This window comes from Anopheles coustani, chromosome X (genome assembly GCF_943734705.1).
Source record: "Anopheles coustani chromosome X, idAnoCousDA_361_x.2, whole genome shotgun sequence".
Taxonomy (NCBI): Eukaryota; Metazoa; Arthropoda; class Insecta; order Diptera; family Culicidae; genus Anopheles; species Anopheles coustani.
Window position 1 is genome coordinate 12,023,641 of NC_071290.1, and position 23,437 is coordinate 12,047,077.

Below are 23,437 nucleotides of genomic sequence, written 5' to 3' on the forward strand. Positions count from 1 at the left end.
TGTGCGGAGCGGTTCCCTCCCGCTCCGCGCAAGGAATCACGTCGGGATCGGCTCCACCGGGAGCTGGGACTCGTTCCCTCAAACCCGGCTCGGTGTGAACGGTGGGCGATATATAACTAGCGGCTGAAGAAAACGCTGGACAGAGCAAGCAAGAGCACCAACGAAGCGAGAGCAGGAGCACATCAGCGAGTCCGACACCAGAAGCTCCCGGAGCGAGTGAGTGAGCGAGTGAGTGAGCGAGTGAGCTGCCTTGCGCGGAGTCGAGCTCTTGGTCGTTGGTGTTCCGCTGGGCAATGTTTTTCCAGCGTTCATTGGTTTGTTGTTTTTCGGCTTGTTTATTTGTTCGCTCGCACCACCGGCAGCTCTTCTGGCTTCTCTTCCGTTCCTCAACATCCCTCCCCCCACCCCACCAGCTGTGTGTGGTACGTGTGCGTGTGAGTGTGCGATATCGGTGTGCCTCCTAGAACGGCCGGTCGCGAGCTGGAGAGCGTTTAGATCGCGCGTACCCTGCGTCCGGTGTGGAGTTCGCCACCAGCAACGAGTCCGAAGTCCAAAAAGCGAGCAGCAAAGCTCTGTTTTATGTATGGCCTGAGTGTTCGGAGTTCAACAATTGTGTTCTGTGCGTGCTGTGTTGAGTGTAGCTTCCGATCGATTGAATGATTTGCTAAACGGAGGCTCTGCTTACAACAAAAGTGACAGATCAGGTTCAAGAAAAGTGTACTAACCTTACGACAGATCAAAACCGGAACGGAACGGAAGCAACACGGTGTTGGCGGCTGATATAGGACGCCTTTGTTACTGTTCCAGTGTGGTGCGAGTGTGTGCGAGTGTGTGTAGAGACGTGTCTGTCCTCTAAGTACCTTCCGACGGCGTCCGACGGGGCAGACCGCCCTCCAGCGGCCGGTGCGATGTTGAACGTGTGCGCCGACCTGGTGCAGTTCGACCAGTACAGCCTGCAGCTGTACAACTACGCCATGGTGGAGCGGTTCCGGTCGAACCAGTTCTTCAACTACGGCAACTTCGTGGCCGACTCGCGCACCCTGTCGCGCTTCTTCAAGCCCACCCTGCCGCCGAACCCGGTCGAGGCGGCGTCAGCAGCCGCCGCCGCCGCCGCAGCCGCCGCAGCCGCCGGCAGTGCGCTGCTGGCCGACGCGGGCAAACTGTCGTCGCAGGCGCCCAAGCCGCAGTACAGCTACATCGGGCTGATCGCGATCGCCATCCTCAGCTCGCCGGAGAAGAAGCTCGTCCTGTCCGACATCTATCAGCACATACTGGATAACTATTCGTACTTCCGCAGCCGCGGGCCGGGTTGGCGCAACTCCATCCGCCACAACCTCTCGCTGAACGACTGCTTCATCAAGGCGGGCCGGAGTGCGCACGGCAAGGGCCACTACTGGGCGGTCCATCCGGCGAACGTCGAGGACTTCCTCAAGGGTGACTTCCGGCGGCGGAAGGCGCAGCGTAAGGTCCGCCGCCATATGGGGCTCACCTCGGACGATGACATCTACGACAACAGCAGCCCGAGGCAGTTCTTCCCCGCTATCAACTCCCCGCCGCCGCCGCCACCAGGCCAGCAGGCCGCCGCTGCCCATCAGGTGGGGCCGCCGCCGCCACCGTCAGCGCATCAGCCGCCACAGCTCCACCAGCCGTCGCTCGTACATCCGGTGCACCCAGCGCATCTCTACCTGGGCCCGGGCTCGGCGACGGCCACCGCAACCTCAGCCGCTGCAGCCGCCGCTGCCGCCGCAGCAGCCGCCGCAGCCGCCGCCGCCGCTGCCAGCGCCGTCGGTTCGAGCTCCGCTGCAGCCGCAGCAGCCGCCGTTTCCGCACCATCCTCGCAGGCCGCCAAACTGTCGTTCGCCGTCGGGCTAGGCGGCGAAGCGGACGGACATCACCATCATCACCAGCAACAGGCTCACCAGGCGGCCATCCTGCACCATCACAGCCTCCAGCAGCAGCAGCAGCAGCAGCAGCAGCAACAGCATCTCCATCAGCACCATCATCAACATCAACACCACCATCATCACCACCATCACCATCATCAAACAACGGCTGCGGCCATCATCATGCGCAACACGATGGAGAGCTTCTCCCGCAAGCGCCAGTTCGACGTCGAGTCGCTGTTACGGCCGGACGACAGCTCCGACGAGCGGGACGGCCCGTTCGAGCTGAAGCGACCCCGGCCCCTCTGCTCCCCGGCCAGCTCCAGCCAGAGTCCTTCGCCGCTGCCCTTCGGAGCCGCCGGCGGCACCCTAGCGCTTACCCAGCCGCCACCGAAGGCGAGCCCTCCCGGGTCCCTTGCGAAGCCGAACCAAAACTGAGCTTCTCCAACGTTCCAGTTCCTCCAAAACGTAAAACTCCTTACAACCTAAGAACCCATCCCCCCCTGTATGTCCCGCTCCAAGGAGATACTCGGTGGCACAAACAACCCGGAGGAAGAGTATGTAACTGTCGTTAACCAAAAATGTTAAGCAAACTCTATAGACAGGCGCAGTCTAAGCTATCTAGGAGTAGGTACTAGAGCTCCTCTACGCACTTCTCGGGCGAGTCGGGCGAGATCCGACAGGAGGAGTGTGGTTGGATTAGGAATATCTGGATGTCCCAAAAAGAACTCCGGCACGGAACTCCAGGAATACCTGATGATAGACAAACGTCAAACCTGACGGGGGACTAATAGGATAATCACCCCGGCTACGGCTCGAGGGATTATAAAGTATATCGGAAAATTATCGTCCGGCGGGTGGTCGCCCCCGGGAAACATGATTATCAATGTCTTGTTAGCCGCCCCTCCCACCCATTCTTCCTTTCCCGAAAATCCCACCTTTGTGTGTTGGTGTACATTATCCCGGATGAAACCGTCGCGTTTTCATTTGCCGAAATTAATTTCGCTATCAAAGGAAGGATTACGGCGTTGGGAAAAAAAAATCCCCCTCTCCAGGGAATGGTTGCGGGGGGAAAGTCCTGGTGGGAAAAGAATCTTCGGGGACCGGCTGAACAATGGTAGGAGCATTTTTGCCCGCTCAGGGCGATCGAACAATGGGCGCGTGCGGCGTCTTTGTATGGCTGCTTCTTAACAGTGTGCCGGTCATATGCTACTCGTGGGAGGAAAATCAAACCAACCATGTTTTCTTTCCTTTTTAACACTGTGAAAATAGAAGCAACATATAATACAAACTTTCCCTCAACACCGCAGGAACCACAACGTTAAACTATTAGCAAAGACAAAACACAATACTCAAGTGTGCTCAGTGTGCTACGAAGCGATTTATTAGTACTCGAAACTGGCAGTGTGTTGGCGACATGTCACAAACAATGAGAGAACAAAACGAAACAAACCCCCTTCTAAGCACACCAACAACAAAACCCATCAATCAATCAATGTGTCAATGTTGTGTCCCGGTTTTATTACTGCATTACGTGACTCACTACGTTCAACGTTCAACCAATCCCAAAAGGCATCCTCCGTTTCGAACGTTGTCGGGTTCTGATTAGGTGTACACGTATTTAGCACTTATTTGAGCGCTCCACCGTGTCGCATATGTTACTGCTTGTGTTTTTTTTTTGTCTAGTGGCGGAAGGAGTTACAGGTCAGAAAATATTACTACTGAAAGGATAATCCAAAAAAAAAACCATGCTCGTTCGTGTCGTGTTCGTGTTTGCTTCAAACCAGCGTTGAAGTGTCACCATTTTGCGCCATCCGAAACTAATCAGGTCTATCCTTTACGGTCTGTGTGCATCAAAGTAACAAATGTTTCCGAGACATGCTTGTGTATGACAAAAACCAGTGTACTTTTATTAAAATTACTAACCTGAACCTTTCTTTCGTTCATTCTTTCGATTTTTTATTTATAGTAACCAGTATGATAAAGTGTCAACCTTGAAGATTTAGGTTTGTTCATTTCTAATCAAACACACTGTGATCATGTTTTTGTACGTTGTTTTAGATATCCTTTGTAAAATTCACTTGGAAATTGAAAAACCAAACAATTTAACTATGAAAAAGAAAATAAAAACATCATTAAAAAAATATAGTGACAAGATAAAGCGCCCACCTAAACAACTTGAGTTTTCCATAAAATTTCCACTGAAAACTGCCACAATTGTTTTCATTTTGATACTTACGAACATTTCGTGTAGTTTAGCGGCAATTCTCAACGGTATACAGAATACCTATTTTGAAGCACTAGAGCGTGCTTGGGAAGAATAAGATTCACGAAGGTTTGGCCGAATCGAAAGGAGGAAACATTAAGTGTTAAGATGCATTTATTATTTTGTATTTATATGATTGGTTTTTTTTAAAATAGATGTTTTTTTCACTCAAAGTTCAAATGTATTTCTCCACTAATCCATGAGTGAATCTCATAAAGGATTTGTAAAACAACAAACAAAAAATGTGCATTAACTTAGTTTTGAGCAAAAATATGGAGGAAAATTTAGAAACAAATCCACAAAGTGGGCATTTTATCATATCGGTCAATGTAAATTCTCTCTGTGATATAAATGATAACAGATCTACTAAGTTGCTGATTACAGAATTTCACATTACTTTATTTAGAATAATTTCATTCATTGAGGATTATTGATTGAATTGTTTTCTCACTTTTGCGACATCATTTTATTGAACAACATTTTAAATGTATTATTTTTTTCTTGATCCTTTCTTCTTCGTTCGCTTGACAACGATGTTCTCAGCCCGAATCCACCAGCATCCAGATACGTTCATGTGGTTGCATTGAGGAAATAAATAAGAAAAAAGTATTAAAAAATGAACATGCGGTTTTGTTAGATGCTGGAAAGTGAGTAGTGAATTAATTGGGAGAAAGAGAGACGAAAAGGAACGCATCCAGCATTCCGGTGAGTCCACCATGTCCTGTTTGGAGTTCCTGTGAAGTAAAGCGAAAAGAAAACCTGCTCCAAAGGATACAGAAAAGAGGCTGGAAAAGAAAAGGAAAAACCCAAATCGCTATGCTCGTGAGCAACGGAGTGCCCGTCATGTAACCATCCCCAACCCCTTCCCCCATCGACAATCCCATTACAGCCACACACACACACACACAGGTAACCGACACAGTCCAGTTGTAGAACGAAACGGCTAGGGAAAATATTTAAGCAGCGTCTTTATGCAATCGAATAGCGAGTGCGGGAACCTACCTTGCGTTATGCTCCACAGCTCGGACGAGGTGAAGACGCCGGTCGGGGCGATGAAGTCGTAGCTGAACACCTTGTTGCCGCCGCTCGATTTCGAGAACTTCCGCGAGCTGTTGTGCGACTTTTCGCTCTGATTTTCCTCGTCGCTGTTGGCCGGGGAAAATGGTAAATGTAGTTATATTTGCATTTTGCATAGTGAAAGCCAACAACGTTTGCTGGTGTTACATTTTATGGACTGTTGTTACATGTTCTGCTTTCAGTTTTATACAGTTTTGCTCGTATAATCGTTACTATTTTTTATCGTTACTCCTTTTCCAGTTTGTTTATCAAATGTGTAAATATAGTTGACTTGTTCGGAGTGGCTAGTTTGAACTACAGGAAATTTATATTCTTATCTCAATTTCTTTAAAAAAAAAAAGCAGCACTTTGATACGTTTGATTACAGTTTAATGCAAGTGAAACGAAAATCTGAAAATTTCCGAAAGAAAAGCAACGGAATTGAAATACATGAATAGTTAATTTACTTTTGAATCCATCGTGAAATAGATATGAAATATATAAACATTTCCGCTACACTCGAGTTTGACTAATCGACTTGTCTATTGAAAAACGAAAACAAGTTTTTTTTTATTTTATTAATATGTTTTAGTGTCATTGATAATGGTTTCTTGCAGTTTAGAAAAATAAGATCAACTCAGTTTATTCAAACTTCTCAAATCATATCGTAATTGAAATCCTTAAAACGAGCTACTTCCATTAGCTCGCTTTGCCTTTCTGTCGGTTATTGTCCTTGCCTTTCATACTCTTGATGTTTTCAGTTGATTCGAACCAATTTTATCATCCCTAACGATCGCCGCTGAAAAGTAATACACTTAATCGAAAACTTACCTGAAACCTTTATTTTGATTTGGTTGTTGAAAGGCAGCATCACACCAAGAGTTCCACGAAAAGAAGGCGAAGAAAACAGAGAGAGAGAAACACAACTGACATTAATCAGCAGATATTTTACTACGATTCAAACTCGTCTCATTTAAATCGAATGATCGAAATTTTTGCTAACGAAAACTTATCCCCAAAAGTGTGTATTGAACGGCGTGAATATATATGAGTGTTAAATCATCAAGGTGGAGAAAACAAAGTGAATAACCTGTCCAATACAAAGGTCCGAAAAATGTGTATAACAAACAAGTTTTAGTGTTTAATTCTCAGAGACATAGTGTAGATGCAAAGTAAATGGTTTTCTCCAAAAGTTGAGTTTGTTTTTTTATTGAACATCTGACTAACTGTGTGTGTATGTTTTTGTGTGAGAATTGTTGGGCGTGGTTCTAAATTTTCCACGCACTCGCAGAAGCCAAACATCCAATCTAAGGCGATAAGAGGGCACTTGGCATTGGAAAATAAATACATTCGCAAAACACACCAGAAACTGGACTTTTGGTGGCATATTATTTTTCCTTCCTTCCGTAAGAAACGTCTTCACCAAGAGGTATTGTGTGTTTGAAGATTTTCTCGAATCGACAACGGGAGATATGAAAAGAAAACGATACATCAACGCGCGGCGTAAATAAACACCGTTCGGTTCCATCGGTTCCCAAAGTTTCCTGTATTTTTGAGGAAAAGAACAAACGGACGAGCAGTCTCCCGAAGGCTGGGAAAATGCATCCTAGCGGTAGGATTGATTTTGTTGATCCCATTTTCATTCGCTTTCCTTATCCCGTGCTTAAGTATGTTTTGGTGCATCAAGATCATGTTCGATGGCAGATAACGGCGAGAGTAAGCGAGGATACGGAGTGGAACAAAAAAGGTGCAAAACAAACCCCGGCATAAAAGCTGATCCTTCAATTGGTTGTTTTACCTTGGATGCATTTTTTTTCTTCTTCTCTTCGCCCGAAGTGTTTGTTTGCACTTGAGGCCGAGGAATATCACGTTCGAATGCAATCTTGGCGATCTTGCGGTGCATTTTGCTGCCTTTATTGTTGTTCTACAGCAAACCGGACACCCGAAAACAACAGCCGAAGCCACGGAACCACAAGTGCTGGCAGCTAGCACGGTGCGAAAGGATTCGGGAGGTGGTGCAGCATAAGTGTTTACCTTGCAACACCTCGGCCTTTCGGTCGGCCACATTTTGGCGTCGTCATGTTTCACCGAAATGAAAAAAAACCGTATGCCAAAAGAAACAATAAATAATTCTGTTTGTTCCACCTCGATCTCGAAGATGTGCGAGATCATTCGTTCATTTTCCATCCTTTTTACTGTCGATGGTAACCGGACCGATTCGATCGTTTTCCCAATCGATTGTAAGCCAATTCTTTTATACCTATTTTTAGTTTTGTTTTTCTTCGACTGTAAACTTTATTCGAGATGTATACATTTATTTCTGACGAATGTTTTTATACCTTGCACAAAACAGTACTTGAACAGAATCTTTCCGAACTATGAATAGTAATAGATGCTATACTTGGTTATAAAACTTCTCAAAGGTTTTGTAATGTTTGTTATGAGATGAAATGGCAATTCACCTCGACTGTTTTATATGAAAAAAAAACATTTTCAATTGAAATCATGAATATTTTCCAAAGACCTGAGTAAACATGTATTTTCATGTTCATTGTTCTAAATTGATGCATAATTTAATTTTCTTCTTATCCATATTATATCTTAACTTGTTGATTGCTAAGCGTTTTCAGCACACTTTTTAGTACAACTCTATTTAATGAAATTTGTTTATAACATTTATCAAAAAAAGGCAAACACATACCTTCCCAAAGAACTTGTTTTTAATATTACTTTAGTTTTTATGGTGTATTTTCTTTTACTTATGGGTCAAAAACTGTTTAGTGTTAATTGCATGTGTCACCCACTTTTGGGTGACGTGGCAGTCAACGTGTTGAACAACATTTTGGATGTTGTTCAGAACCAAAAGAAAAGGCCTTCCACTGAAATGGCCATGTTTTAAAAATGTTGAGGATTATTATTATTGTTTGCACTTATTTTCATAATCCTCAAACCATTCTGACTGTTTCCCTCTTGTTTGATAACTAGAATTTATAGTTTCATGCTTGTTGCTTCAGGTCAATACTTTTAAATTCAAGAATTTTATTTTAAAACTTTATCTCGCATCATAATGTCTGCCTCCATCTCTGATGTGTTGTATATTTTATAACGTTCCTATGGCTTTTTCCTCCACTATGTCTGTCATAAGAGCAGTAACAGGTACCAAATATAGTTTTTCTTTTTTTATGGTAAAACAAGTAAAATCAAATGTTGGGAATAAATTAATGAAGACAAACTGATTTGATTCACGACAAACACAGAGTCATTGTCAAAGAAAACAAACGAAAGAAACAAATCACAAGCAAAACAGGAGCTTTGCTGAAATAGATTCAAACGATGGAGCTTGTCAAAATCGAAGAGCAAATGAAAACCCCTTGTCCGGAGGCGGATTGATATAACTCATTTGGTCATAGTGTTTTGTTAGTGTTGTGTCAATCCAGTTGTTATTATTTATTGTTTTGCGCAATGTAATCAAAATTCAATTATTATTTGATATTTGCCTAAACGAGCGACGATTTGATATCCAACCGGTACGTGAATCTAGTTTATTCCTTAAAGGTTTCACTTCGATTAGTAACGAAAAAGTATAAACCGTTTTGCTCAAAGATGGATCCCGTACGAGGGCACCTCTTTGGTAGTGCCGTCTTCACACCCGGTTTCCGATTCATCTTACCAATTTTTTTTTCCTCTAAACTCCCCTCCCCTCCTGCTCTCGACCGGACGAACAACTTTTTCTCGGCCCGAGTCCGAAATGACTCTATTTGTCTTGATTGCCTTTGAGTGAAAGTGATACCGCCGATCGTCGGGCGTTGGAGCGGCGGTTCCTTCAAGGATGCGGGGTGAAACGGAGAGGTGGAGGAAGGGGGAGAAGGTTGGCAGGCACACCCCAAAACACACACACACACACAACACGGATCTCCCTCTCATTTCGGGAGCCGCCCGGTTGTTGGATGTTGTTGCGCGCATGATTATTGGTCGGCGTTTTTCGTTTGCTCTTTCCAGCTCGTTTTTTGTTTTTCCCGTACTGTGTTTTTTTTTTGTGTTTGTAGATATCCCCTCCCCCGCAAGTCCGCCTGCTAGCCCCGTTGCACCTCAAAATCACTTAACTTCCAGATTGTCCAGATTTTCCTTCCCCGCGAAAAGCGAACGAGGTGAAGGTAAAATACAAATGGAGGGCAACAAGAGCTTTTAGTGAAAACAGAAAACCTTTTTCCAAGCGGCCCGTTTTGACGTGATGTAGTAAAATGACAAACCAAACTGTGTGTGCGAGTTTGATGTGAACTTTTCATTTAATTTTCTAAAACAATCCGATTTGTAGACGAATAGATTTGGGTGGAAAATTGTTTGTTATTTTTGACTTAAACTTTATAATTGCCTTACAGAGCTAATCGGTAGAAGAAGTCAATATAACGAGGCTCCATCTGAAACAGCTCGCCAATACAATGCTGGAAACGACCCAAGACAGGGACGTAAACAAGTCGTATATAACGTGTTAATAGTACGCCACTTTCGGTTACGATCCGAATCCCTTCGCCCATCGGGAATCGATCATCATCAATATACACACACACACACACTCTTACACCCCCTTCGCGGGTGATTTTATTACAGCCTGCGCGAACACGAAGCGCGTGATCCGGGAGATGGATAATTGATTTTTAAAAGCCGCAAAAACAAAGTGAAACAAAAAACCAAGCATATTCATTTATGTTGCAGCCCTTCCCTCCCCCCTCCGCCGGGGGAAAAGATAAAACAAAAAAAAAAACTAACACGCAAAAAGAAAGGAGGAAAAACAAAACAACAAATGGATAAACCATGATCCGGCCCGATCCCTATCGCGCATTTTAAGGCTTTGTAATAGAAATGTGCCGCCGCCGACGCCGACGACGCCGGGCATTGCCAGTCCGGTTGGCGTCTGGCGTGAAGGGTGAAGGATGAAGACGAGAGGGGGATGCTGGTTTAGGGATGCCCAAATGGAGGGAGGCACGGGCGGAAGCCACATTATGAAGTGGCCACGGATTGATAAACTGCGCCGGCGGGAGGCGCAACCTTCCGGACAAACCCGGTCAGAGCTAACGGACTTGCCGGCGGAAAACCGCCCCACGGTGGGATCAGGGGTGGACATTTCGTAACAAGTTTAGATGATGGTCAGATAGTCCATTAAGAAAAGACTTTGTATCAATTCAATACATTGCTCAACGTTTTGTTGAAAAAGTGAAGAAAGTGTCATATCCACTGTCTTTTTTATATTTTTAACGTAACTTTGAAATACGATTAGTTTAGTCAACATAAAACGAATTCGAATGTTTCTCAAATTGAAATTCAGTGTGTTTAAAAGATACTTTTTAAGAATCTTAATACAAATTTCTCATTTGAACAGCAACAAACATTAAAATGACATACAGAAAATGTCTTTTCGCAAGCCTATAGCATTCCCGGAACCGAATATTGACCTTCAATATCTACATTTTCTTTTAACATCCCTTCCACTACGTAAGTAAGTTGAAAACTAAATCAAAATCGATTGTTTTACTGAGAGACGACCCAAAATGTGCGCAAAGACTCGAAAAGGGAACACGCAAGTAATATCGACCAGATAGGTTTTCTTTGTCGTTTGGTGCGTTTTATGTGGCCTCGTGTCGTTTTGACTGCAAATTTATAAGTTGCCCACTATTTTGCTATGTTTATTTATATAGGTTCCCAAATTTTACTATATCATTGTTGATTTGTAAAAACTTTCACACAATTCACTTTATATAATGCAAATAAGCAAAACCGGGGCTTAAGAATGAATGGTGGAATGAATAAAGAAAAATATGTCTGAGACACATCAACTCATAAAATACATATGTAAATAAATCAGTCCTGAAAATGTCAGCAGCCCGAATTTGCCCGTTTTTTTAGAAACAACCTTTTCAGATAGGATAAAGCAACGACGAAGCAAAGAAGGCGCTAACAGCAATATACCTTTTGCAGATATCGTGTCACTTTACTAACTACACTGCTAAATTTATCTTCTGGATAAATTGACTTTTCTCATGTGTTTGAATCCCTTTTAGACCATCAACATTTTGAATTGTCCGCTTGATTGCACTACCTTTCCCCACTGTGCACTCGGACAGACAGAGAGGGTGCGAGAGATGTTTTAAAACGTGTGTCTGCGATCGTGTGTCGATCAATCGCTCATCGGCGCTGGCCACTGGCCGGCGCGCATTTGAGTGCAAATTGAGGAAATGTTTCTGTCAAATCATCTAAACATAGTGTCGATATCTTAAAAGAATCGGCGGCATCTCGGCTGGGCGCGAGAGCGAGCGGGCTCCGAAGATGAAAGGGCCCGAGGAAGGGACCCGCGTCGGGGAAGCATTAGCCAATGTTTTCGGTGCGCGTGTGTGTGTGTGTGTTTATGCTCACTTTCAAGGGCCGCGGCGGACATCACAGCCCGCGCGGTGTAGGAATAATTAAAAAGAGGCCGTCAGCAGTTGATCGAAATAAGCCACCGAAACGATGGGAAGCGGGGGGAAGGGAGGGCTAGAGGATCTTCGATGCAAGGGGAAGGGAAGGAAGGGCGTGTTTTGATGGTAATGCCTAATGTGTTAACGTATGTAGGCAGCAATGACAGAATGAATGCGCCACGAAAGGCGAGGGCAAGGGGCGAACCGATGTGTTCTTTAAAATGGATCAATTTTTCCGTTCGTCCTTTGCTTCTTTCCTCCATTACTCTTGACTTTTTCGGCCTTTTTTCCAACTGTGTCTATCTTGTTCGCATATGTTGTCAATATTGATTTCCTTTTCTGCGTTTGCTATTCTTTTAATAAACTCTAAAACAAACAGTGACTTTAAATTGCGTCTTCCAAAAAAGGAACAAACTCGAAAGTTACAGATTTTTTAAACTACACTTATCAAAACAGCTCAACGTGAAGCCGTTATCACATCTTTTTCAATTTAAAAGGAAGCAGAACACATTCCTGAGGTTCTCTAGGCTTTCAATATACCTCTTCTAATACGATTCTACTCGACTACCCGAGGTTCTCAAGTTATACTTCTTAACATTTTCACTTTTGTCTTTGTGATTGAGAAATACTGGCAGTAGCTCTTTTGATTTTTTCCAACTACCATACTATAACCTAACGTTAACATTAAAACCAACGGTCTCAAATCTGGCCGGGAATTGTTATCAGATTTGTTCACGATATTACTTATGGTTTTTCGTTACAAAGTATACTTCGTAAACTTTGGTAAAACTTTTTCAGCCATATTTTTACTATTTGATCATTCTTCCTTTTCCCAGTCTCGCGAATCACAAAGTTCCAAACATCCTGCGAGGGATCCTCGAGGCTGAGTTATTGCAGTTACTGAGAGTGACCCAGTTAAAATTGTAAAAGCGTGCTACTCCGTTTCCGCTTCCATTAAGGCTTCCAAATGTTTTCTTTACCTTTCTCCTTTTCTTTTACAAAATGGTCAAAAGTTGAAAACAGTCGAGTTGGGTGAACAGAAAGTGTCTCACAATATTGAGAGCAGAGGCGAACCACAAGGTAAGCTGACTAAGCAGCTAATTGGAGTTCCGAGCAAGGGCCCCGTTCTTTTGACATATATTTTTTAAATTTTAATGTGGAAATTATTTATAATACTTTCCTTGTTTTATCAAATGCGCGATGAGTTTGTGAATTTACTTTTAAATGAAAGAAAATGTAGTAAAAAATGGTGTTTTGATCCAGAAAAGGTACCATGTGATTTGGGTAAATAAATGAGATCGTTAAAGTTAAAAAGATCAGTGTAAAGATGTTATAAAGAAAAGGAAAAACCTTAGAATAGTTTAAGGATAATGGACATAGAGTAGCAAAAGTAATGTTTTGCACATTGCCAAACATAATAATTTTGATGAACATTATTTTTACTTTGTTCTTTTTCAAACATTCAAACAACAACATGGAAAGTTATTGATGATGCAATGAAAACTTTCCAATGGAATTACATTGAGGAAATAGTAGTTTATTTTTAGGGCCTTCAACTTAAAGCTGCTTGGGCTCCCTAGAACGCTTAATCGGCCTCTGATTGATAGTGAAAATTCTGCTCATAAAAGCTTGTCCAAGAGAACAGCACTTTTGGAGAGAAGCTCTTGAAAGGTATCGATTGGCACAGTGAAGTAATAACCGATAGAAAAAGTACAGAGGCTTCGCGTCGCATCTGAAGATTGAAGCATTAAACATGCAAGAGGTATAGAACCTGCTTGTAAAACGGTTTACAAACTAATGATTTGTTGAGTTAAGTGCAATACACTTGAACTGAGGACAGCTAGAAGGGAATGTACGTATGTTTTAATGCATGTGAAGAGTTTTAACATACACAAAAAGTAGGAGACAGGTCTGGAATGAAAAAATCGGCATGAAATTTGAGTCCCCCAATTGGAAGATGTCCCATTCTGTGATGCGCGCTGGAACTCATCAGAGTTTAAAGTCTCCAGCTCCAGCTCAGAGGCGTTAACTTTGTCGGCTTGCTACTTACACTTGATAAAGTTCGCCAGGTAGAGGTCCAGCTCCTTGATTAATACTTGAATGTGGTACGGGTTGATGCAGAGGCTCGGGCTGGTGCAGAAGCAGGCCTTCTCCAGCCGCTCGCCGTCGGTGCTCTCGAGCGGTATCGCCTTGAACAGGATCACCATCACCAGATCGAGCCGCCAGACCTGTCAAACACGAATAGACGTCACAAAAGGGGGGGTCGGATAAAGGGGGGGGATCTCCGTACCTTGTCCGCCTGTCGTAGGCAATCTATCCGCCGCATCTTGCCCTTCTGGTCCGGATTCGACAGGATGCACATGGAGGTCTTCTTCTTCGAAATGCAGTGCACAAAGTTTTCGCGGCTGTCGTGGGTGATGTCCTTGCGCAGCTTCCCGAGCAGCCGGGCGGCCCACTTCTGCTTGGTTTCGGGATTCTCGTTCTACATAAGAGAGAGGGAGAGAGAGATAGGTTAAAAATATCAAAACACATATAGAGATGACAGAAGAGCGGAACCAATCGATGGGTAGCGCTAGGAAGGTGAGTCGTGGTGAGAGATTCTAGAGCCCCAAAAGTAGGCGTATCATGGCCGCCAAGGCCTCGCCGCTCGGTGCTGCAGCAGTCCCGGCGAGCTGCCACTCTCCCCAGCAACTCCGGAATCGAGCACAACAGGGACAGGGATACTTCCTGCTCGATTGCAGGCGCAGTTCCGGTTTTTGCAACTGCAGGCCATCTCTGTTCCCGGGGTCGTGACGTGAAAGAGAGCGCGACTCGCCGTGGAGGGGAGAACAACAACAGGACAAATAAACAAAACAACAACGCCGAAGAGCCGAACTAATGAAACGCATCTGCATTTCGCTGGCATTGGTGCCTGAACCGGTTGTCACACAAAAATACGCTACAAAAAACATATGTACAAACAGCTCGGTGAAGGCTGTGGTGTCGCCTACTCCTTCATCCTTCGGCCTCGTTTCGGGAACTCCTCCGTTTGACAGAATCTCCATAAATGCAACCCACGGCGTTCACCAACCGTTACTGCGTGACTCGTGACGCCGTAACGCTCCCGCCTCTGTCAGACGTTCCCCGGGAACGTCATGCGTCAAAGGCTGCCGGGGAGTCTCCTAAGCCGATTATTACGTTATCATCCACCCGGACTTCAGGTTCGAGCAGGCGAGCGAGGAAACCCCGTGGGACTTCCTGGTCCGCCGGGACGCACCGAGGACGAAATTGACGAGTAACAAATTTCGACGACGCACAATTAGACGCACCCCCCCCCCTCCCGCTCGCCACCGCCGAAAACATCCCCGCAGGGGCATTTCCCCCTTTTCCTTCCGCTTTTTATTTGTGCAAACCCCCGACCGTTGCGGAATGAATTGAATGTGGGCACATTATTCGATGATTAGCGGTTATTGTGGCTTCTACACACCCAAGGGGAATCATTTTGCCCGCGGGGGTGTGTGTGTGTGTGTGCGTGTGTGTGGGGGAGAGATGGTGTTGCTAGGGATGATAATAATTGCACAACCCTCCGGCGGCTGGGGCGAACGCACGCGCAATCTCCCGATTGCGTCGCCGAAGTCAACAGGCAAAGGCATGAGCAAGTTTATAGATTTCTGAAGCCTCGCCAGTGTTCGACAAAACAAAACACATCACAAGCCAAGAAAGCGAGTAATCTCCACCGGACCTTTCCTGTTGACAGTTCAGGAAATACACTAAGGGAAGCAAAAACGGCGCCACCCTTTTATTTGACAATAATTGTGTAAATTTCCACAAGATTTTACGTTTTCCTAGCTTAGAGGCCTTCATCATGGTCAGTTTTGTTATTTATCTTATTTTTAACAAAGCGACACTGTACTGACCCTTTGCTGTCAAATTACGCTTAAAATCGAATAATTCATGGAAAATAAAGTTTACCTTAAAAAATATGAGTTCTATACTTATTATTCAAATCTGAAATATGAATTTATAGTTATTTCTTGAAAAACACGCAATGAATTATTCGGTTAAATAGTAAAAGTCCACATTAATACGATCGCAACTCACTGAAAAGTTGTGAAAACGATTGTAATAACGTTTGAAACCAGAAAGAAAAACTAAAGTAAAAACAGTAAATTGAAACAAATCATCTTTGGGCCAACCAATGTTAAGATAAAATTCGACAACACTAACCGGAAATGAAAATCTGCCTAAAACTGTGGATAAGGCAGACATTAGAGTAGTTGTAGAGTATCCTTAAACTTTGAAAATGATTTTTTAAACCCATCAGGGCAACATTAAACCTTGGTGCCAAATTGATAAACTGCTATAGAACATTTTTGAACTTCATTAGCCAATTATAAGAACAAAACCAGGTTTATTTTGATTCGTATAGATGCAAATTACGTACAAACAATCTATAACAAACCGTCCTCCAGTCTAACAATTTTCTATTGATGTTCAAAGATACCCAATCGAAGTTATGTAACTGCATCGTTAATGCATATAATGATTAGTTTTCGAAATTAAAGAGCAGTGAATTACTTTTGGGCCTGTCTTCATTATAAAAAAAAACCCCGAGCTAACAGTTTATTCCTAAAACCCTTCTCTACACTTGGTGCAAAATAAAATTACGGAGGCAAATTGATTACTCTCTATGTTTGACATCTTTAGTATGTCTTTAGGTTATTAATCCCTGAATTCTGATACCTAGCACAGTAGAATTTTCTAAAATTTACTGCAACTAATCCGTCAAGCATCCTGTAAACGATCTTGATATCTACGCGCGCACACTAGCGTATGTATTACAAATTGAGAAATCAATATTTTGGAAGCTGTACCATGTTTTGCTATTTGCTTTGAGTTCATAAGGAGGTAAAGTGGGGCAATTTGCACATTTGAAGTGAAAAATGCTTTCTTTCTCGTAGCCCTTATTGCTTTTATATATTTCTACTATTCAGTTCGCGAACATTTTATCAAAAACTATCAAAATTAGATTAAAAAGCACAAAAACTAAGCTCCAAATTGTCCAACACCATAAATTTTAAACAAGTTTCACAAAGAAACTTAACTGAACTAGTTTTGAAGTAGTAAGCTGTGTTCTATTGTATTAAATTGCATAGCGTATGGTCGCCACTAGGCAATTTATATAAGTACATTATATACAACCTGGTTGTCCATATACTTGTTTCCTAAATCTTTTAAGAATTCATTTTCCATCTGTTTTCCAGTAGAGAAACTTTCCTCACAGCTTGTTCTCTTAATTTGTGCTGCCAAGAATGACAGCTCGGTCCGGTCCCGGGTTACTTTGTTGCCATACGTCGCCGGTTTCCCAAACCCTCCCAGGTCCCAATCCAACCCACTCACCCACACTACACTTTTCCGAGCTCCGACAACCCGGGCGGCTAAAAACATGCAAATTTCATTTGATCTACCGTAATTGGAAAATAAACGCTTTCGCTTTCCATCGTCCCATCGTTGCGTTCCGTCCCCTTCCTCCCGGGGCCAATCCTCGGGAGGGTTTGATTAGTTGTGTGCTCCGTCTGGCAACAAACAACGGCAGAGCGAACGAAACGCACGGTTTCGGGTGGCTAATAAACCAATTAGGAGGCACATTTACAACACGCTCGTGCGCACCCCGGAAAAAAGCGCGTTAAACCTGGTTTGATGGCGAATGGAACAACTTTCATTAAATGTTTTATCCAGTTCGTTCTATTGTTCTTACAGTTAAAACAATTAAAATATTGCCATAACAGTAATATTGGATGATGGTATGCATTAAAATGTGACTATGGGACCTCACGATGAACCCAGATGACGGTAACTAAAGCGTTGAAGCTCAACAGCAGCATCAGCAGCATCGTTTGAGTGTTGTTGCCAAAGCACTTACACGTTGTTTAACTGCAGGCCGAGCCCTTGTCGGAGGTAAATACACCTGTCGTGCCGCTACTCGACAGTGTGCAAACACTGGCAAACAAACGCAGACACAGGTTTTCCCTATCAATTTGCTATCACGAAGGAGCGAAGAAGCCTCCAGGCGACGGCGGAACGTCAACATCAAAGGCAAAAGTAACGAATCACCACTCCCGAGTGGGAGGAAACGAAGGGGGCGGCAAGTTTTCAACTTGCTGAAAATTAGCCTTGGATCTGTTGAGTTTTTGTTTCTTTTGCTTTTGACTCCTGCAGGGACGTCCAAAACCAAACACGTTAGCACTTTGCAGCGCTTCCAACTAAAAAGGGCTGTCCCGATTAATGTGTGTTCCAGGGCTGGTAATTTAATTACGCCGCCGCGCTCGATGCCGCTCGCGAGGGAAAATTGCGCAAAAAAAAAAAAAGGGAAAAACCTCAACAAATTTCCTTTCTGCATTTTTCCCGCCCGAGGCTGGGCGAGTGATAACACCTCCCGAGCGAGACGGAAATTAAATTGCCTATGGCGAAAGTCCTAAACGGGCGTAACCCGAGCCCAGGCGCACCCTCGCGTCAGCATCGGTTTAGGCTGACAGGGCTCAAATTTCTTCGAAGTTTTCCAAAGGTTCCCCCCCCGTTTGGGTTGCGAGCACCCAGAGTCTGAGAGCGAGGGTGGATCGGGTAGGCTCGGAAGGTAAATTGAATAATTGGTGCTATCATTGATACATGTGTAAGGTCCGTTGTGTGGCAAACAACAGCACTTTGGTTTTCTTGCACTCTCCCTCGTCTTTACACATACCTACGCGATCGAGAATAGCTATCACAAGTCCTTAATCCAAGTTCAACACCAGCGGGGCGATTCTATCGACGAATCTCTGAAGATAGGCCAGAGGCTCGCATTAGGGCGACTGGGCGTGCGGGGAATTGGCCCCGGGAGAGATGCGAGAACAGCTGGTAACGAAGTTAGGCCACTCGACTTTTGACAAATAAAGCGTCTATCATCCACATCATCAACATCGTTAATACTATCTATTAGGCGCGCCGTATATCTATGATCTCTGGGACGCCCGGCCGCCCGGCTGGTCTCTGATGGCCGGAGTCCGTGCGGCGGTCGGTAACATGAAACAAAGTTTTTCGGGAAGGCGGAAAACGAAAGCCCCCACCATCTGGTATCGCTTTGGCGTACCGTCCCGTCTCGTCAGTCTGGCAAGCGCTCCAAAAGTGAAGGAGTTACTCCTCTACGGGCTTTTGTTTATGCCTTTCTTTCGAAGTACAAAATTACTCCTTCACAGAGTGCTGGCTGGTGTCTACCCCGCAAGGACCAAGGGCGTTTACTAACACTTGTGCCATTCTTAGTGCCCCCTTCGGAGCTTCTACCTCTTCGACATTCGGGAGATACCAGACAGAGGGCAAACACACTCCCGTTTCGGTGCCAAAGGTCATGGCCACCGCGACGTTTGACGTCTCAGAAGCTCGCAAGCCTACTTACCTGGAAATCGCGCTTGCACTTGTTCTCCTCGTTGTGGGTCATTTTCTTCTCGTGCTTCTTGAGGTACCGTCGTTTCGCCGCCTGCAGGTTGAACCAGGTGTAGCTGAACGACTTCACGTACGGCAGCAGCGCTTCGATGAACGGGTGGAAGTCTTCCTGCTGGAGGATCGCGGTCGCGATTGCAGCAAGCATAGGTGAGAAAAGATAGGTACGGACGGATTATTTGCGCAGATTGGTCAGCGGGTCCAAATGGTGCCGGAACAAAGGCACGGAAACGGGACACGAAAGGTTGGTGCGAGTTGTGGAATTTTTATAAAAAAATTAGTAGTGAAATCAACGAATTAAACGATTGATACAGCAAAGAAGAAATTAATACAAAAAAAGCTTAAACGGGAGGCGATGTGTTATAATAAGGATGCAAAAAGTAAAAACATACAAAAAGAAAAAAAGAATAAACACACGATTGAAATAACAGACAAAAAACGTACAAACGTTTAGTTAAACAAGTAAATTATTAACATTTTTTGTGGTACATTTCAATACACCATTGCGTCATTTTGTCTCGAAGCGAAAAGATTCAAGCGAATCATGCGAAAAGATAAAATAAATAAAGCTGCAAAAAATTGCACATAAGTCAAAGTATTCCAACAATTTTGTACTATAAGCAAATGAAGGACATCATGTCACATCCTTAGTGCAGAATAAAGGAACTTTGTTGGTTCGGTTTACGCCGCTTTCGAGTGTTCTGACCTTTCCAAGCACTCACCTATAAAGAAGAGTCTTTTCTTAAAAGGTTCTTCGTAATAAGATCAGCCTACAGACCCACTACAGATAAGCAAATCTTATTATACTTGGATGCGAATGCAGAAGCTTTGCAGCTGCAATGAAGAGAACCTTTTTTGCATTCTACTTTGTCTGTAACGAAACACTTCTTTCAATGCGCAATGTTGCTTGTTCCGCAACAATTGTTCGCTAATTTGTGCTAATCTGCTAACGCCATCGAAAGGTGACGAATGGCCACCTTGGAAGGATCTTTCCCTCGTCCTAAAGTGCCCCGAGATGCAAGGCTCGATAGTGATCCGCAAGACCGATGTAACTTATGTGGTGAACGAATGACACAATTTGATGAACGAAAGAAGCAGAAAGATAGAAACAGCACATAACAAGAAGCAATAATAAAAAAAGATCAAAGCAAGCTTGATGGATAACAAATGAACGAAAAACACACAGACACATGCACATACCCAAGGCTAAAAATGGTGGAAAAAAACAGATTAAACAAGGACAACAGCAAGCTGGTGTCACCCTGTGCTTTGTCAGTACTTCACACCTCTCTCTATAGCACCGCAAACAAACGCTCAAAATCTCGGGCCAATAATGATAATACGCCAAATCCTGGATGAGTGTGCGATGTTTGCCGAAAATTTGCTTTGTTTTTGGCAAATAGTTTCGCTTTGGTTTTTTTTTTAGCTTTTTCTTTTGTTTTGGGCTAATTTTGGGTCTCGTTTTCGTTCTCGAGCACGAGACATTTTCGCACGCCTGTAAAAAAGATGATGAAGTACCGCGATTTTTAGTATTAGAAGTAGAAGGGAAGGGCGCAGGACTCGAGGTAAGCCAAGGAGCGTGGATAAAGTAGGGCTTGACACACTGAGTGTGCGTGTTTGTGTGTTTGGGTTCCGGCACATACCTGCGATAGAAAGTTGCCCTTGTTGATCGTCGCCTTCGAATCCATCGTAAAAGATCTGCAAAGGAGCACAAATAAAAAGGGAAAGGTTGAAGAAAAGTGCATTTAATAAGGTACTCAAATCATTAAACCAGGTTTCAGTATCACATAACTAAAACAGCAGTTGATTATGAACGCAATCAGGTTAAATATGACAAAACAAAATATATTACAATTTGTTACAAGGTTGTTAAAAATACATACACGTTACACTAAATACACATTGTACATATTTCTCAATATTAAAAAAGGTGAACACATTTCTATAAAAATGTTGTTTGTTAATTACCATTCATTTTTCGTCTTAAATACAAAATGTAAAAGCTTTGGGTTCAGATAAAATAATAAATATTAGAAAGAGCGCCCTGTTAAACTATTTTGAAAAAAAAGTTGAATCTTTCAACATATGGTAATTCGAATCGAATCTTTAGAAGTTACAGTACAGGATATACTAGTTTGATGGTCGAATTAGAAGTCCAACATAAGTCGTTCCGTTAAGCCTGAATCGGATTTAATCGTCAGGGCACGAATGTAATGTAAATCAAAAAGTTGTGTATGTAACAGTCACAAAAGCATTTGTAATTTCCGATGTAGTCTGTATTTGTTCTGTAACAGTCTCAGGGTAACCAAAAGGGTAGATTATAGGCTCATAGGTCCAATGGTATTCCGAATATCGATAAAAAAATTCTACTAATCCTAAATCCCGCTCCCGTCAGAAGGAAACCAAGCTAATCCGACGCAGTGTTATAAAATATTTAGATTATTGATGTTTGTAATGATTTTCAACAGCTTCTAAATGATTGTAAAAGCCGTTCAAATTATTTAATAGAGTATGTAAGGGTTTTATTTTCTAATGTTGGTTTACACACGATTCCTATATTGTGTTATTAGTTTGTGGCAGAAGACTTTTACCAACAATACATGAAGAACGTACCTCAAAAACGGTGGAACGAAAGGACGAACAGATAAGAAGGTAAGGAAAATCATATTAACCGTAAGATATCATCCATAAAGATATAACTTCTCTTGTGTCTGCAATGATTACTTTTCATACACCAGACGGAAGCTCCTGTACAACAGCTATGTTATTTCATTTTAATTTGTTCTTATCAATGCCATCCTACTCCTGATCTGTAATAGGATTGTTTTCAAGTAGTTTCAACATTTGTTTAGTTTAGTTAAGTGTTTCGGTTTGTATCGTTGAGCTTTCGTTTCAAATAAAACACTCCTTTTAGGTAGAAAAACTATCAACCATCCGTTTTGCCTTCCCCTAAGCGATACTAGCGCTACCTATACGTCAGCTTTCGAAGCAGGTGAATGTTTTCAAACGCTTAGTCGAGACGCATTCGGCGTCCGCGTTCTGATGCAAAAGGTGCGTGACAGCTGGCCTGATGACGTAATGGATGCACACATGGTTTTCCTGCCAAACACGCACGTCCGTGCGGCGGAGATAGTGTCCACGCCGGTCGAGATCAGTTATTCCGAACCGGTCCGACCCGGCGTGTCTGGTGTTTTCACGCCAGCCGACCTTTGGCACCGGCTTCGAGGCCACCGCCGGCCCGGTCAGACATGCAGACAATGACATTCGCCCTCGAGACCGGGCCGGCATTCCCCGGCACACACACACATTCCGAAAGCGGTGCCGGGAAACCTGTCGGACGGTTGCCAAAGTGAAGCGCCGCACGGCGAATGGCTCGAGTGGCCAAAGTGGCTGCCAAACAGGGCGATCCTCGGCGGAGTGTGTCGCCTTCCGCTGCCAACAGCTGGCACACGCATGCACGCACTCACATGCACACATATGGCTGTGTTTAATATCGTCCCTTTTCCAGCAATTCCCGAAAGGAATCGGTTTAACATGGACCACACTTTCACTTTCGAATAGTTCGAGCAAAGATTTGGAATCACCATCTTCAGTTAACAGGCAGTTAGCCTTTGAGGATCTCGCGCCTGTCTCGGTGTTGACTGAAAAGCAGAACGAAAAGCGGCAATCTTGTCCCACAAAGTAAAAGGAAACACTCCCTTAGGGTCGAAAGCGCGGGTTCGAAAAGAAATAAAATATATAAAAATAGTGTTCAATATTTAAAAATGGCCTCCTCGGCGAAGGAGTGCACCGACACTCCCATGCCCATCCACCTCCATCCCCTTGACCCATTCCTGTAGAGATCCTGAATTCTCTTGTCACCTCTTAACGCAGAAACCCACCGTAATGGTTCTTGGATCTACTTTTAGAAACCGGTCCCGCGCAAAGCTGGTGGAGACAAAAAAAACCAACACACACAGGCACACACATGCAGGCGATGCACTACTCAGCCAAACTAACAGACACACAACAACGCCAACAGGGTGCAACACTGAATGTTGCCGGCTCCATTTGAGCAGTGTTTAAATTTTCCCGCTTACTACTCCCTCGGTTGACTGTTGACTTCATGACTGTAAGCTATCTTCTATTTATTCCGTTTTGTTCTTACTTTTCCCTCTTTTATTGGTTCAACTTACATTTCAAATAACAAGTTTGACAAAGTGTTACACGTTTTTGAAAGGTAAAACACTCCTAAACCATGCAATCGTCATTTTTTGTAGAGAGAGTTACCAGGCTCCACTGTTGCAGAGGAATTGCTAGTTAAACTAGTAATTAACTTTTCCGTAAGTTTA

The 23,437-nt window shown here is 43.7% G+C and overlaps 2 protein-coding genes across 2 annotated transcripts; one reads left to right on the plus strand and one right to left on the minus strand.

Moving 5' to 3' along the window:
- The first annotated feature begins 908 nt into the window (after positions 1-908).
- On the plus strand, positions 909-2,321 carry LOC131269102 (forkhead box protein E1). Its single transcript, XM_058271421.1, has one exon. The coding sequence runs from the start codon at positions 909-911 to the stop codon at positions 2,319-2,321; it is 1,413 nt and encodes a 470-aa protein (XP_058127404.1).
- Positions 2,322-5,092: 2,771 nt separating this feature from the next.
- On the minus strand, positions 5,093-20,797 carry LOC131269105 (nuclear factor 1). Its single transcript, XM_058271425.1, has 6 exons — positions 20,750-20,797; positions 19,063-19,221; positions 13,945-14,136; positions 13,705-13,882; positions 6,037-6,043; positions 5,093-5,294 (listed from the first exon to the last, which is right to left on the minus strand). The coding sequence occupies exons 1-6, from the start codon at positions 20,792-20,794 to the stop codon at positions 5,093-5,095; spliced, it is 783 nt and encodes a 260-aa protein (XP_058127408.1). The 5' UTR covers positions 20,795-20,797.
- Between the last annotated feature and the right edge of the window lie 2,640 nt (positions 20,798-23,437).